This window comes from Psittacula echo, assembly GCF_963264785.1.
Source record: "Psittacula echo genome assembly, chromosome: 5".
Lineage (NCBI taxonomy): Eukaryota > Metazoa > Chordata > Aves > Psittaciformes > Psittacidae > Psittacula > Psittacula echo.
In genome coordinates this window covers 30,098,890-30,114,172 of record NC_137739.1, presented here as the reverse complement: position 1 = coordinate 30,114,172, position 15,283 = coordinate 30,098,890, and the positions used below count along the sequence as shown (strand labels likewise).

At 35.6% G+C, this 15,283-nt stretch overlaps 1 protein-coding gene across 4 annotated transcripts in view; it reads left to right on the top strand.

Annotated features, from left to right (window-relative positions):
• Positions 1-15,283, top strand: part of USP47 (ubiquitin specific peptidase 47) — a 56,904-nt gene that overhangs the window by 25,256 nt on the left and 16,365 nt on the right. For 2 of the 4 annotated variants that reach the window (XM_080618944.1, XM_080618943.1), the window contains exons 9-18: positions 5,992-6,087; positions 6,179-6,331; positions 7,731-7,898; positions 9,194-9,325; positions 10,230-10,306; positions 10,622-10,677; positions 12,234-12,346; positions 13,267-13,371; positions 13,712-13,919; positions 14,348-14,463. In XM_080618944.1, the coding sequence (XP_080475070.1) occupies positions 5,992-6,087; positions 6,179-6,331; positions 7,731-7,898; positions 9,194-9,325; positions 10,230-10,306; positions 10,622-10,677; positions 12,234-12,346; positions 13,267-13,371; positions 13,712-13,919; positions 14,348-14,463 (1,224 nt within the window). The remainder of the gene's footprint in view (positions 1-5,991; positions 6,088-6,178; positions 6,332-7,730; positions 7,899-9,193; positions 9,326-10,229; positions 10,307-10,621; positions 10,678-12,233; positions 12,347-13,266; positions 13,372-13,711; positions 13,920-14,347; positions 14,464-15,283) is intronic. The other 2 variants (XM_080618945.1, XM_080618946.1) reach the window with 2 other exon arrangements.

Genomic DNA, 15,283 nt, shown 5'->3' with positions numbered 1-15,283 from the left:
GTGGTATAATTTGTTACATGGTAAGTATCATCCTAGATACTCCATCTTGGGGTGTTCGTCTTTGTGCAGTGAACCAGCTAGCAAGTTCTAGAAGATTTTTTTTTTTGGCTTTTTGGTTTATTTTTTTTTGTTTGGTTTGGTTTGTTTTTTATTTCTTTTGCCCTTCAATGAGTCCTACTGGTGCATGTATAAGGGGAGGGGAAATGCAACTTTATTGCCTTAAGGCTGCAGTAATCAATTATTTTCTTACTGATAAAATCTTCAGTATTTACTTGAGATTTTTATGATATCACAAAGTTTTATTTGGGTTGTTCTCTTTATTGGCACATCTGCTAAATTTTCATAGCACTGTTGAGAGTCTTAGTTGAAAGAACAGAATGTCGATTTAAAATATTTAGTTGCCATGTTGTTGCTGTGCTTTTTAAAGTTCACTTCTCAAATACCATATGCTTTTGATAAGCTATTTAATAGTAATAAATACTATCATACACTAGTGTTCTCTTTTGCTCCAGCATTACTGATGTTGGCAAGCATATATATTTATTAGTAGATCTGTGGAAGTCTTCTTTTATCTTTTCCACCCCCTGAAAAGAAGTGATTACAAACTCTGAAATTCCACTGTTGTGGCTTAAAATACCAGTACTATGGTGAGAGAGAATAATTTTACACAGCGTTTGTTTAATTGGCTTACCAGGTTTATTATATATAAGTATTTTTCCTTTTGTATTTAGTATTCTGGCAGTATTTTGTAAGCGCTTATAGTCAGTACTTCTTAACGGTAGTTCTGTTAAGAATTGTTAGAATTAGGTTAAAATGCAGTGTAGGTTCAAAGTACTTTGCTATTTAAAGTTGTAAAGTACAATATTGAAAAGTATTAAGGATGAGAGACATTGGTCTCACAGAAGGGATTCAAGTTACTAAAGTCCTTTGACTTTTAAAGGTTGTATTAAAACGTTTAAAACTATCCAGCTAATTGAAGCTGTATTGATACAAATTAATATTTTATGTGTATGGCTTCCCATTTTACCTTTTAATTTCTAGAAATACTTCCTAAATTGATTTTTTTATTTGTTGTAGTTTTTATTCAATAATGAGATTTTTATAGTCTCTGAAAGTAATGAAAATTATTCAGTGTGTGTAACTGTATTTGGCACTTAACAATGCATTGTATGTGTGTCTCAAACTGAGAATTCTTTTACTTAAGTAGAGATGAGTGTAGTAGAATGCAAAAAAATAAAACCCAAACAAATAAAAAACCCCAGCAAGCTTTGTATATTTGTAAAAACACAGCTTGAACAATTGAGAACTTAAACATCAGATTACTTTTAGTAGTATTTGATATTTTTCTGTAAATCAGCATTTAGTGGGTTTACCACATTGAGGAAGAGTTTTAAGATTTTTGTACAGTTACATGGTTGCCATTTGTATTGATGCTTCAATTTTTGAGCTTTTTTGATTCATATTCTGATCATATTCAGTTGATTCTCCTCCCTGCATTTGTACCATCTATAGCAGATGTAATTTTTAGTTTTGTAGTCTTCAACAGTGGGGAGATATGGAGGATACTTGCTTTTGGAGAAGGGAAAAATCGCCTGTTTCTAAATGGAATTCTCTGAAGGTAGTATCCTCCATTGATCCATAGATGATGGTGATATAGTAGGTGTAGGTAAAAGGGTATGAGTGAGAGATCAAAAACTTCACACATGCGCTAATAGGGCTTATAGAAGGGAATGTAAAACTTTTTAGACCTTGCTAGTCAGCTCCTAAGGGAACTTGCAGCAGGCGATACAACCCAAGATAGGGGATCTAAGGAGGATACTACCTTCAAAGAACTCTAGTTAGAGGTAAGTGATTTTCCATTACTTTCTAATAAGAGAGAATGGATGTATGAGCTTAAAGAAAGGTTAATCTGTAGATTGCCATATAAAGTGTATTATCCCACTGTTCGACATTGTGTACTGTCAAAAAAATGTAGATACCTGATCTGTTGCATTTATCTATAAATATATGTGTATTACTTCAAAATACTTTGGGACATTGAAGTGGGAAGGATAATGTTACGCTTTCTTTATTTCCTAATATGAATTAGTTCTGAAATTCTTCAGTATGTTCTTAAGGTTTGTGTTTTGATTTTTTTTTTTTTCTCCATACCCCAAGTTCCTGTAGTGAGACTGCATAGCTACAAACTCATTAGGCAGCTCTGGGCTACTGGGATCTTGGTAGTATGTATCTCAAGTTAGTTTCTCAAAAAGTACTTAAAACTATCTAAATTGTTCAAATGCATGGTTTAAAAAAACCCCACCTGAATTAGTATTTTCTTGAGGTCAATAGTAGATACATAAAAATATGTAGCTTATTTTAAGAGAGGTAAGCAGGAGCAGCAATTCACATACTGATCTCTAGGTACTAGTATCTTTTGTATAGACACTTGAATTTACCAGCAGTAGACATAAGCTAAATTTATTTTTTTTTTAACTGCAAAACATGAAAGAATTTTCAAGGTGAAGAACAGCTGAGAGGAGTGGGCTGCAGTGGGGAACTCGCTGGCACGCTGAAACCACGTTACTAGAAATCAGTGGAAATGGCTTTGTAATAGCAGAAGACTAGTAGTAATGCAAGTACTTGGGACATGTAGCAAGTACAGTTCTGTTTTGTTAAGTGTTGTTAGTTTCCACCATCTTTTGTATGTTAGTTGTTCCTTTAGTGCATAACTATGCATACAAGTATAGACCTTTTTTGGGCAGAAATTAATTTAGACTTCTGTGTGAACTTACTTTGTGGTGTCATTGCTGAACTAAAACTTTTGAAGGCAGAATATGGATGATGTGATACTTTTTCTAAGCTAGATTGATAACAACAAGGTCTTGTATTTTTAGTTGAGTATATTGTTTGAACATGGGAAAACTAGCAGAGCTCTGAAAATCCAAGGTGGCAGTTATTTTCCTGTTTTTTCCAAGAATAATTTTGCCCAGTTGTTATTTATTGTCTAAGTTTTCATGAAAGTTCTACTGTTCCTGTTCACAGGTTTTGCAAACTTGCACATTTACAAATGCTTGCAGTAAGATACCTGTGAAACTACTGACTGTATCATAATGCAGTTTTGTGGAGAAGGGTGTCTCTGAAGAGCCTGTCTTTAGCCAGACAATTATTAGTTTGAACTCTTTGTTAGGGAATTTCATTATGCTAAGTGTTATCAATCTAATCAGGATATTAAAAACTAGATATACTCAGAACTTTAGTGGGCAAGGCCCTGAACAATGTGCTGTAAGTTGTTCCTGCTTTAAATAGGGAGTTAGGATCAGATGATCTCAAGAAGTCTCTTTCAGCCTGTCTTGTTCTTTTGATTCTATGAACTGGAAAAAAAGTTTATCTAAATGGCCTTTGTCATTTATGGTGTATAGTAAAGTGTGTTTGTGTGTTGGGAATGTTGAAAATGATTAGTAGCTTTAAGGCTGCGTAATAGTTACCTCTTTCAAGATAACTTCAAAGGTAACAGTTACTATAAAATAGTTGTCATGTGATATGTTGTGCAGTGTAGAAGCTTTGTCACTGATTTTGCTGAATAAACAGAGTAGAAAATGGTGAACTGCATTAGATCAGGAATTGTATTAAGAAACATCCTAATCAGCAGAACTAACTTCCATGTAAAGATTACATAGGAGAAAACTGGAGGAAACAAAAATATGAGTAAGCCTTAGGAACAGTGTTGTTTCCCATAAAAGGTTTGAAAAGCACATGGCTATTCATAGAGCTCAAAAATAATGGAGTTCTCGAGTTTTAATCAGGTTTTTCAAAGCACAGCTCGCTATGTGTGGTAAGGAGTGAACTGTAAAAGTACTGTAATAATACTTCGTTCAGTTTTGGGGGCGCTGAAGGATGGTGACTTTTTTCCCATATGTAAAAATGTATAGTATGTTTCCTTGTTAAATTGCACATCACATGAGACTGTTACATAATCATTTACATCCCATCATTTGTATATTCCCATTCATTCATATTCCTGTTAATGCAGGAATCGCAACTTTTTACAGTCAAAACATATTTTTGTTATCTGAATTGGCATTTGGCTCGTCAGAGAGAGTTCTGTGGTCATTATGGGATGTTTTCTATGTTGGTTATTAACTTCTTTGCTTTCATTTAAGTAGTTCTGAATATTAATTCCTTAACTAGTTTACAGAATAGCCAAAATGCAGTAATGTTTCTTCCCCTTTTCAAGCAGAATTATAACTTTCTTAGTCTTCTTTCTTACTTAAGAAAATCATTCTTACATTTTAGAATGACGTTTCTCACATTTCAGTGCATAATCTGACTAAACATCAGCTATTTGTTGCCCTTGACTCAAAAGCAACTTGGTGCCTGTAACATTTAGGAAGTGAATATGTAGACAGCAGTTCAGACTAAAATGTTTTCACATGTCTAGAGACTGTATCTCTGCTTAAGAGCTGTGATTTCAGGGTTGTTCAAAGGCTTTTCTGGCTGGATCAAAAGATATTAAAGTGAGATGACTGCCTTCAAGGTACAATTGTTCTATTGAATTTGTCACATTTTTAGTTTGTGAGTAATTGTTACCTAGAATACTGTCCCTTTTAGAAAAGTTCTTTCTCCTGGAATATCAGCAGGGCTTTTAAAAAACTTTAATTTTATCATTGTTCTTTGCTGCTTCCCTGAGTTTTCAGAAAGAAAGGAGGGAGAAGGGAAGAACTGGAGGCTTTTTTGAGGAACTTGGCTTATCCTTGATTTCCTCCCAAACTGTGACTTGCCAAACAACATGATTTACTGTAATCTTAAGTCTGTGCTGGTCATGTTACAGTTGGTGAGTTTACTCTGCCCAATTAAAGCCCCTTCTCACTTAGCCACACTTCAGGGAACATCTACAGTTCATTGTAAGAGAGAGTGATTTTAAAAACGTAATTTCTGTAGATTTTAATTAAACTGAGTGTTTAAATGTGCAAACTGCATCTGTTTTCACCTCTGTAAGTGAATAGAAAACTTCTGGTTTCCACCTGGTTTCTGGTTCAGAAACCCAGAGCTTGTTGGCTTGCAAGCTGACTGAATTGAAGGTTATAACATTTGAAATCTCTGGGTAAAATTCTTCACTGAACCCATCTCAATATTCTTAGTGAATTTTGTTTGAGCAAGTTTGTTCTCAAGTATATACAACTTATGTTCAATATCATTGTTGCAAATAGTGTTGGGGGAAGGATTCATGATCAGTTTGGTGGTATTTTGAATATTGTTTGCTGTAGAAAAAAGTAGAAATCATTGAGCCCCTGGATTATTCTCCATCCCTGGAGCATTGTTCAAGACCAGGTTGGACAGGGCCTTGGGTGACGTAGTGTAGTAGGAGGTGTCCTTACCCATGGCAGGGGGGTGGAACTAGAGATCTTGAGGTCTTTTTAAACCTAAACCATTCTGTGATTATTGACAGAACTTTTAGGCAGCTGTCAGAGGATAAAATTACAGTTCTTGGTCAGTTTCCTCATGAGGTTTACATTAGGAAGCTAGTTTTGTCTTTATAGGAGATATATCTAGATGATGTCTTTTGGGAAAAACTCCTCTTGAAATGCAGAACAACCATCTCAAAATTCTGGTAGAAGAGGGCCAAAGCAGGGTTAAAAAAATTAGCTTGTTTTCAGAGCAGTTAACTGAACAGACGTGACTGAATGTGATGTGCAAGATAACAGGATTAAATGTCATTTTATGTTGTATGTTTATTAAAACAGACAATTTGGATTCACCAAATACTGAATTAATTATTGTTAGCAGTAATTGTGGTTTGACAGTTTAACTTTGGGCTGGGTTGAAGGGTTGGTTTCCCTTCATATTTTCCTGACTGTGTCTGTATCAAAGTCCATGTCAATCAAATTTTGATTGTAGATTTAATTGAAATAATTTTACGTGTTTGCAATCTCATAATAAAATTATAATTGTGTTTTATACCTTCATAGTAAAACATTATTTAAAAATCAGGTAACATCTTTTTATTATTAGGAAGAAGCACTGCATGCTTTCATTCAGCCTGAGATTCTAGATGGCCCAAATCAGTACTTTTGTGAACGATGTAAGAAGAAATGTGATGCGAGGAAGGTAAAGACTGTCCAAATCATCTGCAAAAATTACTTTTGACAAATGACCAATCCTGACAAAGGCAGCATAATCTTGTCTTTGCTTCGTCTAGGGTCTGCGATTCTTGCATTTTCCATATCTGCTGACATTACAGCTGAAGAGATTTGACTTTGATTATACCACTATGCACAGAATTAAACTCAATGATCGAATGACTTTTCCTGAGGAGCTAGACATGAGTGTCTTCATTGATGTTGAAGATGAGGTAAAGTGTTTGGTCTTCAACTTTCTTAAAGTTTCTCATTAAGGAAATAAAAATGTCTAATAAACACATTTTAACAACACTGTTCTTGCACCTAAAATGTTGTTTAGCTATGACAGTGTTTTAATTTGAAATTTTTGTATCTGTCCATGTGGAATTTTGTTATGTTGAAAAAGAGACATGTTCTAGTAACTATATTGTTTCTGTGCTTCCATAAAGAAGTTGTTTCTGATTTCTTACGTCTTCACATAAGTGATTTAAACTATCAGGACTTCTGCATATACTGCAAATCCAGAATGAAACATACTTCTTAAACTTAGGTCTGAATCTGTTTTGGCTGAAAGAGGTAATACAAAGCTTTGGAACTGAATGTGGAAGTTGGCCCAGATAACATGAGTGATTAATTCCTTCTGACTCACACTGTTGTGTATGCTAGAAATGAGATTTTTTAAAATTCTGTTTTTCAATTTCATCTGCTGGCTTTTAACTCTTCTGGTTTTGGCTAAAATTCATGTGCAGTTACATTCGTCAAAAAGTACTTAATGTGCTTTCTGTATTAAAGACTGAATTTATTCCTCCAATTCTGTTCCTGAAAACATTGTATCACTTTGCTAGCTTGTAGTGGTATAAGAGAAATACTGCATTGATATGCGTATGGAGAGGATTTTCTGACTCTCTACAAAGCTTGATTTTTATGAAGTATAAGCATTTTGATACTTAAAGTGTTACTGGGGGGTAAAAATGAGAATGGTGATTGATATGGGAGAACAGAACTTGAATCAAAACTAACTCTCAGAAAATTGAAAGAATTACCTGGAGGAAATAGCATCAGGTAAGAGATGGATATAATGACTTGTACTAAATGAACTGCATTCATGGTGTTGTTGACATCATGCTTTTAGGCTAACAGAACACTAATCATTCTTACTATAATACCTCGACTCTGTGTCCAATGAGTTGAAATATAGAAAAAATCTTTGACTGTGGATGAAAATATTTCCAGTTAAATCAGTTCTCATTAATAGGGCCATGCCCAATCCAAATTGGGTTTGTTATCTGGTATTAGACTTCAAAGTATTTAATTGAATTAACAAGCAAATGGAATAGGCTAGCTGTCCTGGGTTGAGTTAGTAACAAACACAGTCTTGACAAGTCTAAGGCCATGTGATAACCATTCAGTTGCACACAAGATGAGAAAATACTGATCTAATAGGTGGACTGAAGACAGTTGCTAACAGAAACAAGTCCATTCTTGGTGCTGAATTGCAGAGATCTCTAGGGTTTTTGGGAGTGGCGTTGTTTTGCAGGTTGGATTTTTTTAATTTCACAAATGTATTGTTATTTATTGTTCTGTGTAACTTTAAATGTTGTTTAACAGTAGTATGTATGTCTTATTTTTAAGAAGTCTCCTCAGACTGAGAGTTGCACTGATAGTGGAGCTGAGAATGAAGGCAGTTGTCACAGTGATCAGATGAGCAATGATTTTTCTAATGATGATGGAGTTGATGAAGGAATCTGCCTTGAAAGCAGTAGTGCAGCAGAAAGAATTTCTAAGGCTGGCAGTGAAAAGGTATGTTTAGAAAAATATTGTACTGGCTTTGATTGAGATGAAGTTAATTTCCTTCGTAGCAGCCTGTGTGGTGCTGTTTTGGATTTGTTACTAAACCAGTGTTGGTAGCACACCAATGCGTTAGCTTTCTGAACAGTTTTACACTGCATGAAGGCTTTCTCTGTTTCTCATTCTGCCTCTGTAATGAATAGGACTAAGGGTGAGCATGTGTCTGGAAAGGGGGATACATCTAGGATATCAAGTCAGATATTCAATGTTCATTCAGTCATCTTGTGTTAATATAAAGGAATCGAGCAGCAAGTCAGTCGAGGACAGCAGTCATCCTTCTGTGGAACATAAATATTGGCAGAGATCTTAGAGAAACCTGATTTTTCTTGCCAATATAAAATTCATTAAAAATACTTGAGTTTCATGGTAATGTCTACAGTGTGTGCTTCATGTGTTGTTACTCAGTGAACTCGTCTGCAATTTGGCCAAAAGCTTATATTCAGACTTGTTAGGAAGCTGTTTGGCTGTAATTGTTACTTTGATAAATGTTTAAAGGCTGAGTTGCATTTTAATCTGCACATCTGTCTCTCTTTACCTTTACCTTAAACCATTGGAAAGGTTTTTTTGATAAATGTTCTGAATACTGTCAGTCTTAGCTGGAAAAAATTAAAATGAATAGACAGACACTTGACTTGAACAGAGACAGTGCACTGTAATGTGTCTAGTGGAAGTGTCATGTCCTAGTATTGACAGTAGCTTTGGCCCATTAATTCGTACTAGTTGTTCTCAAGGTAAACCAACTGTCAAGCCATGTTTTTACTTTCTTGGTTTGGATGTCTTAGTAATGGATGCAGTGTGTGCTAAGAATTTGCAGAACACTTCCTCTGTGTAAACTAGAAATACTTCTTTTAACATTTGTAAGAATCATTATTGCTCAGTTTTATTTTTTAATGTATAGACAACATTGAAGGTATGTTCCTTGTACCCTTTATTTCCTTCCTTTTTATATATGGAAATAAGGGTTTATGACAGCAAACTCAGGGTTATGTGAGTGAAATTAATGGAGAGTGCTGATAAGCACTGAACGGCATGTTGCGGATTTGCAACTTACATTAAGGGGCAAAAAGCAATCTTCAAAGAATGCAAAGGAGTGTGATAGCAAATAAGCCTCATCTGTTTTGTAATACAGAATTGTTTATGTAGTTCGGTTTAAAAATATTTGGGGTTTTATTGTTTAAAAGTTTTTATAAATGATCATTTGGTTACCTTTTTTTAATATGTATCACACCTTTCTCTTCTCTTCCCAGAGTTGTTTACTGTATGAGCTGTTCTCTGTTATGGTTCATTCTGGAAGTGCTGCTGGTGGCCATTATTATGCCTGTATAAAATCTTTTAGTGATGACCAGTGGTACAGCTTTAATGATCAACATGTTAGCAAGGTAAAAATAGTACTTTTAGTTATCTGCGTACTCATAGATGAACCAGTAAGTTTCTGGTTTTCCATGTTATTTTTCACTTACATATAATGAAGCTGTGTTTATGCATAGGTATTTCAAGCATGTACTTTGTTTCATATTCTCATCCTAATGTCCTGCCACGTACATATGTTTCACTCATTAGCTAAAGCGATTTATAGTAGGTTTATTTATTTATGTATGGGGTTTTGTGCATTGGGGTGTGGGGGGAATGTTTCTTGATGTTGAAGTGGGGGGATGGTGGTTCATAAAGAAGCCTTCATTTATGAGGGTGGTGAGGCACTGGAATGAGTTGCTCAGGGAAGTTGTGAATGCTCCATCCCTGGCAGTGTTCAAGGCCAGGTTGGACAGAGCCTTGGGTGACATGATTTAGTGTGAGGTGTCCCTGCCCATGGCAGGGGGGCTGGAGCTAGATGATCTTAAGGTCCTTTCCAACCCTAACTATTCTATGATTCTATGTACAGACCAGGCTGAATTTAGAATTTTGCCTTCCATATGCGTGAAGAAAATATCTTCCTTAGAGAAGTGTATCAGTAGATCTGTTGTCACCTGGATTGTGCTGTTAAACCTGTCCTGCTGGTGCCTTTCAGGTGTTAATGTGTACCCATAACAAACATTATTGCAATCAAGAAGATGGATGCTGTTAAGTTCCTTTAAAAAAAAAAAAAAGCTTCTTGGGCTGTAAAAGGAAGAGGCAGATCATTGTGAAAGTGGGTTGGGCTGAGGTTTTTTTGCAGTCAGCAAATAAGCAGGAATATGAAAAAAATAGAATGATTAATATTGTGTGTTAATTACATTCCATTTTTCTTGATGAGAATGTGTCTTGTTCAATGGAAGTTTCTCAATCATTAAATTGATCTCCTCTTAGATAACTCAGGAAGATATTAAGAAAACGTATGGTGGATCTTCTGGAAGCAGAGGCTATTATTCCAGTGCTTTTGCTAGGTTAGTAGTACTGTAATACTACTGTTAATTCTGGTGGTGTTTTAGTGTAATCAAATGAATGGCCTAGATGCATGTGCTTAATGTGTTAGCTTGCAATTAATAGTAGAAGCTTCAAGTAGTCGTAATAACTATCCTCACTACTGTGTCAGTCATTAAAGGAATGCGATACTTATTTTTGAAAATCCCTCTTGATTAGTGTATTGCTGAGATACATGTAACACAGCTCGTTACTGAAAAAAAACCCCAAAACTACTTTTGAAGTCAGTATTGTCCTCCTGTCTGATAAATTCGTATAACTGTTCCTTTCTCCACCAGCTCCACAAATGCATACATGCTGATATATAGACTGAAGGATCCAACAAGAAATGCAAGTAAGTATGTTTTGCAGTTCTTAAGATTCTGTTGTGGAATAAGGAAGTCTTTTACATGTGCAGAGTACTAATTTTTGTGAAGATCATGGTATTGGTATTTTTAGGGCAAACTAAAGTAACTTCTATATAGGAAGCCTTCTTTTTTTCATTACTCTTTTTATGGATCATTAGGAGATGGTCATGATATTTTTTTTTTTAATATTTTCTTATCATGGAAATGAAAATCAGCTTTACTGGGTGTTGTGGTTTAAGCCCAGCCAGCAACCCAGAACCACGCGGCTGCTCGCTAACTCCCCACCTTCCTCCCCCTGCTAAGAAGGATTAAAAATTACTGCTACTGCTGAACCCAGGACACTGGGTGACACTGAATAAACTGTAATGCTGTATAGTGTCATGATTTATAGTGGAATAAAAAAGATATTTCTTAAAAATGAGTATGTAAGAACTGCATAATGACAGTTTTACCTTATAAACAGCCCTTAGTGTCTGGTTTTCAGTTACGAGGAGGTGTGACAATATACTGTAAGTTTCATAGTTAGAAACAAATCTTGGATTTCAGAGTCTCTCATTCCCCTCATCTTTGATCAAGTTCACCAAGGCTGAGGATTGGTGAATGGATGCCTGGCCCTGCTGCCAGGTTGATTAATCTTTGAAATATGATACAGTGGAAAATCAAAATTCTGTTTGGATTCAGAACAGGAATATCTTGTTAGAGGTTGCATTCAAATATTATCAAATTTCATATATCTTTAACTGTACATATTACTAACCGTAAAATTCCAGGATTTCCCTTGTAGATTTTTGATGTAGTAGCAAATGAAAGTTAGGTAGAACTTTTTCTAACCAATATCAAACCAGAAGGAAGCATGTTTGCTATTTTCCCCTTTCTTGTTAATCCCTTGTTAGAAGCACAGCTGTAGAAAGAAACTGGAAGAGCAGTGGCTAGCCACACTCATCAGCAGTGTGCCTGGAAGAATCAAGTATTTTATTAATTTTCTAAGTGGTTGAATTGAGCCAAAGATTAATTTGCTTGCAGTGTCAAAGCTATATGTGTTTTTTCTTAAAGGAAAAATTCAGTAGGATATCCTTATAAAGGGAAATTTGTCAGTTTAAGTAGGAAGTACACTAATCTGAATGAAGTGCAATATTTATTTTGTCACAATATAAGCACTATCTTGGGACTTCTGTTATCAGCTAATTCACTTTCTAGAACAGAATTTACCTGTAATGTAAAAACAGGCTCAAGTGCAGTCATCAGTATTAGCGTATTTCTTCATAATAGTAATGCTTCCCTTAGTTGTACTGGAATATTAATCATGTGCTAATAGCATTTTCTTGTGTTGCTGATGTATGATTAGAGAGGATAAAAGACTGACTTTGATTTCATTTAAACTACAAAAAAGAGAACAGGGCATGGTACAGTGGTAAATTTGGATGGAGAAGAGAAAGGAAAGAAAGCAGGAAAGATAACTATTACATATACCCATAATTCCAAAGATACTGCCCACTGTGGAAGAAATTGTTTTTTAATACTATTGCTTTGTTTTTATTGGCAGAGTTTCTTGAGGCACATGAATATCCAGAGCATATTAAACAGTTGGTACAGAAAGAAAGAGAATTGGAAGAACAAGAAAAGAGGCAACGTGAAATTGAGCGCAACACTTGCAAGGTTAGAATTTCTTCTAACAATACATTTGTAGTAAGAAATGTTTCTGTAGTAAATAGTAGGTTTTTTAATATAATGCAGGAACTCTTTTGTGATAAGTATATGTGTATTTGTAATTCTTTAAAATGAATTGTAAACCTATTGGAAGCCTGTACGCAGTGGAGACATCTATTAGACGTATTTGCTAGAGATTTTTTTTTTTGTTGAGTTCACGTCCTCCATGAGAATTTGACTTGGTATTAAAACTAGACCAACACTATAGTTAGGCGGACATCACTTGATTTCAGAAAAATGAATTCCAAACAGTATGTAGTGCTGTATGCTAGGTGTTTTGTACTGTTAAATAATTGTGTGTTATGCTATTTTTGTGAAATGATGTTTTGGAAATGAATTCCAAATGATTGTTTGGCAGAAAGAGTGGAATCTTTTCCACCCACAGATTCAATAGTAACAGAAGTAATATGACTTCTCTGACTTAGAAGCATGACAGTCAGCTGGTCTACTTATGAATCAAGTGATTGTTTTATTAGAAGGTTCCCTATGGTTGTAAAATATGTAACTGTATGTGAAAATGAGTTTCACATTCATTGTTCCTATGTGCATTTTGTTTTGGCAGATTTGGCATGCTGCGTACAGTTTAAAGATGTTCTGGTTGTAGATGTTGTACCCTAGCTTGGAAGAAGGTGCAGATACACATATAGTTGCAGATACACACTAGTGCTATTTGCTATGCCTTTAGGCATTTTCTATCTGCAGGTGTGTAACCAGCTGAAAGGAAACTGGCCTATAGCTGAAGTAGAGATAAAGATGTATTTGGTATTGGATTGTATGAATATGGGGTTGTAAATTTAAATGTACTCTAACATGAAAGGTATTTGCAGAAATACTTCCATGGTAATTATTCTTCCTTTCGTATTTCCTAGATTAAATTGTTCTGCATGCATCCCACAAAACAAATAATGATGGAGAACAAGTTAGAGGTTCATAAGGACCGGACACTGAAGGAAGCTGTGGAAATAGCTTATAAGGTATAATATGCATAACAGAATAGTGTAATTGTTCGATGTTATTTCTTCTGCTTTCATGTGCTTATATTCATACCTGTCAAACTTTACTCTCCTGCATTTTGATGCAGGCTTTTTTTTTTATTTATTTTGAAAATGTGTATATATATATTGCCTCTGTGTGTATGTAAGATCTGTGATGCACGTGCATGTGTTTTTTCTAAAATTAAATTGGAATTTGTAAATTCAGATAATTCCTGGATGCACACGTACTGAGATATTTCTAGCTTACAAGGGAAAAACTAAACTCTCAAATAAACCATTATTAAATGTTTAGGACTTTTTGTCTGTGTGCTTGTTATAGCTAATGGATTTAGAAGAAGTGGTTCCTTTGGATTGCTGTCGTCTTGTCAAATATGATGAGTTTCATGACTACTTGGAACGATCTTATGAAGGAGAAGAGGATACACCAATGGGTTTATTACTTGGAGGTGTCAAATCAACATACATGTTTGACTTACTGTTGGAAACAAGACGACCTGACCAGATTTTCCAGTGCTATAAACCTGGTGGTAAGATATGTAATTACAGATAAACAAGGACAGACTAAAATCATGTATTGCATGATGGCATGAAACTAACACTTGTAAAACACAGAACTTCATTATGATGTGTGAAAAAAGAAAAACTTTGTTGAACTAAATTTTATGAAGTCAGTACTTAGAACTGCATACTGTGCTGTGCTAATTGAAGTGTTTCTAATTGAAGCAGTTCTAAGGTATACTAAAATTTGGCAACCTGGAACATCTTGCCTCTTTGGTGTTAAAATTGATTGAAATTTAAATTCTGAAATTGGGCTGCTTTTCAAATTCATTACTGTTTGTATGCATTTAATGCAACTCCTTAATCAGTATATTAGATAAGCATATGTGTGTTTTCTTTGCCTGTTAAATTCTCTCATATATATGTGGTTTTATTTTCTTTTTCCTCTTCCCTACAGAGGTCATGGTAAAGGTTCACGTAGTTGACCTAAAGAGCGAATCTGTTGCTCCTCCAATAAGTGTACGAGCCTATTTGAATCAAACAGTTTCAGAATTTAAACAGCTAATTTCTAAGGTAATTTACCGTCATTAAGGACTTGCATTACAGAGCTTTCATTCACTCTGACTGTGAAAATGTATCATAATTTAAATATCTGAGAGCCTGCACCTTTTGCAGGTCATGTGTTTCACATCCAGTAGGTTTCGATTAGGTTTTTTAGTTGAGCTTGTCTATCTGCTCACTGGTGCTAAAAGCAGCAGTCTCCTTCTTGCTTCCATCCAGACGTGTACCCTGGCTTTTGCACAATCTGAACCGCTGTCTGGCCATATTGCTTACTAGCTTACCAGATAAGAAGTGTTTTGAGGAAGCTGAAGAGTCAGGTTCGTGTTTTTTCAGATTATTAACTTGAACCACCTCAGTGAGTATCCAGTCAGTGGCAGAACTAGTGAACAGATGATCAGTCAACAGCGAGTTTGTGGGTCAGGGTTAAAGGGAGAACAGCAATGGGAGACATTACTGTGGGGATCTGTTACAGACTGCCTGATCAAGAGGAATCTATGGATGAAGCCCTCTATAGACAGATAGGAGCAGCCCCACGCTCACAGGCCCTTGTTCTCATGGGGGACTTCAACCAACCTGATACCTGTTGGAGTGACGGTATGGCCCGGCACAAGCAATCCAGGAGGTTCCTCAATTGTGTGGAAGACAACTTCCTTCTGCAAGTAATAGAGGAGCCGACAAGGAGAGGTGCCATGCTTGACCTCGTGCTCACCAACAGGGAAGGGCTGGTTGGAAATGTGACGCTCCAGAGCAGCCTTAGTTGCAGCGATCATGAGATGGTCGAATTCAAGATCCTCAGGACAGTGAGAAGAGTGTGCAGCAAGCTCACTGCCCT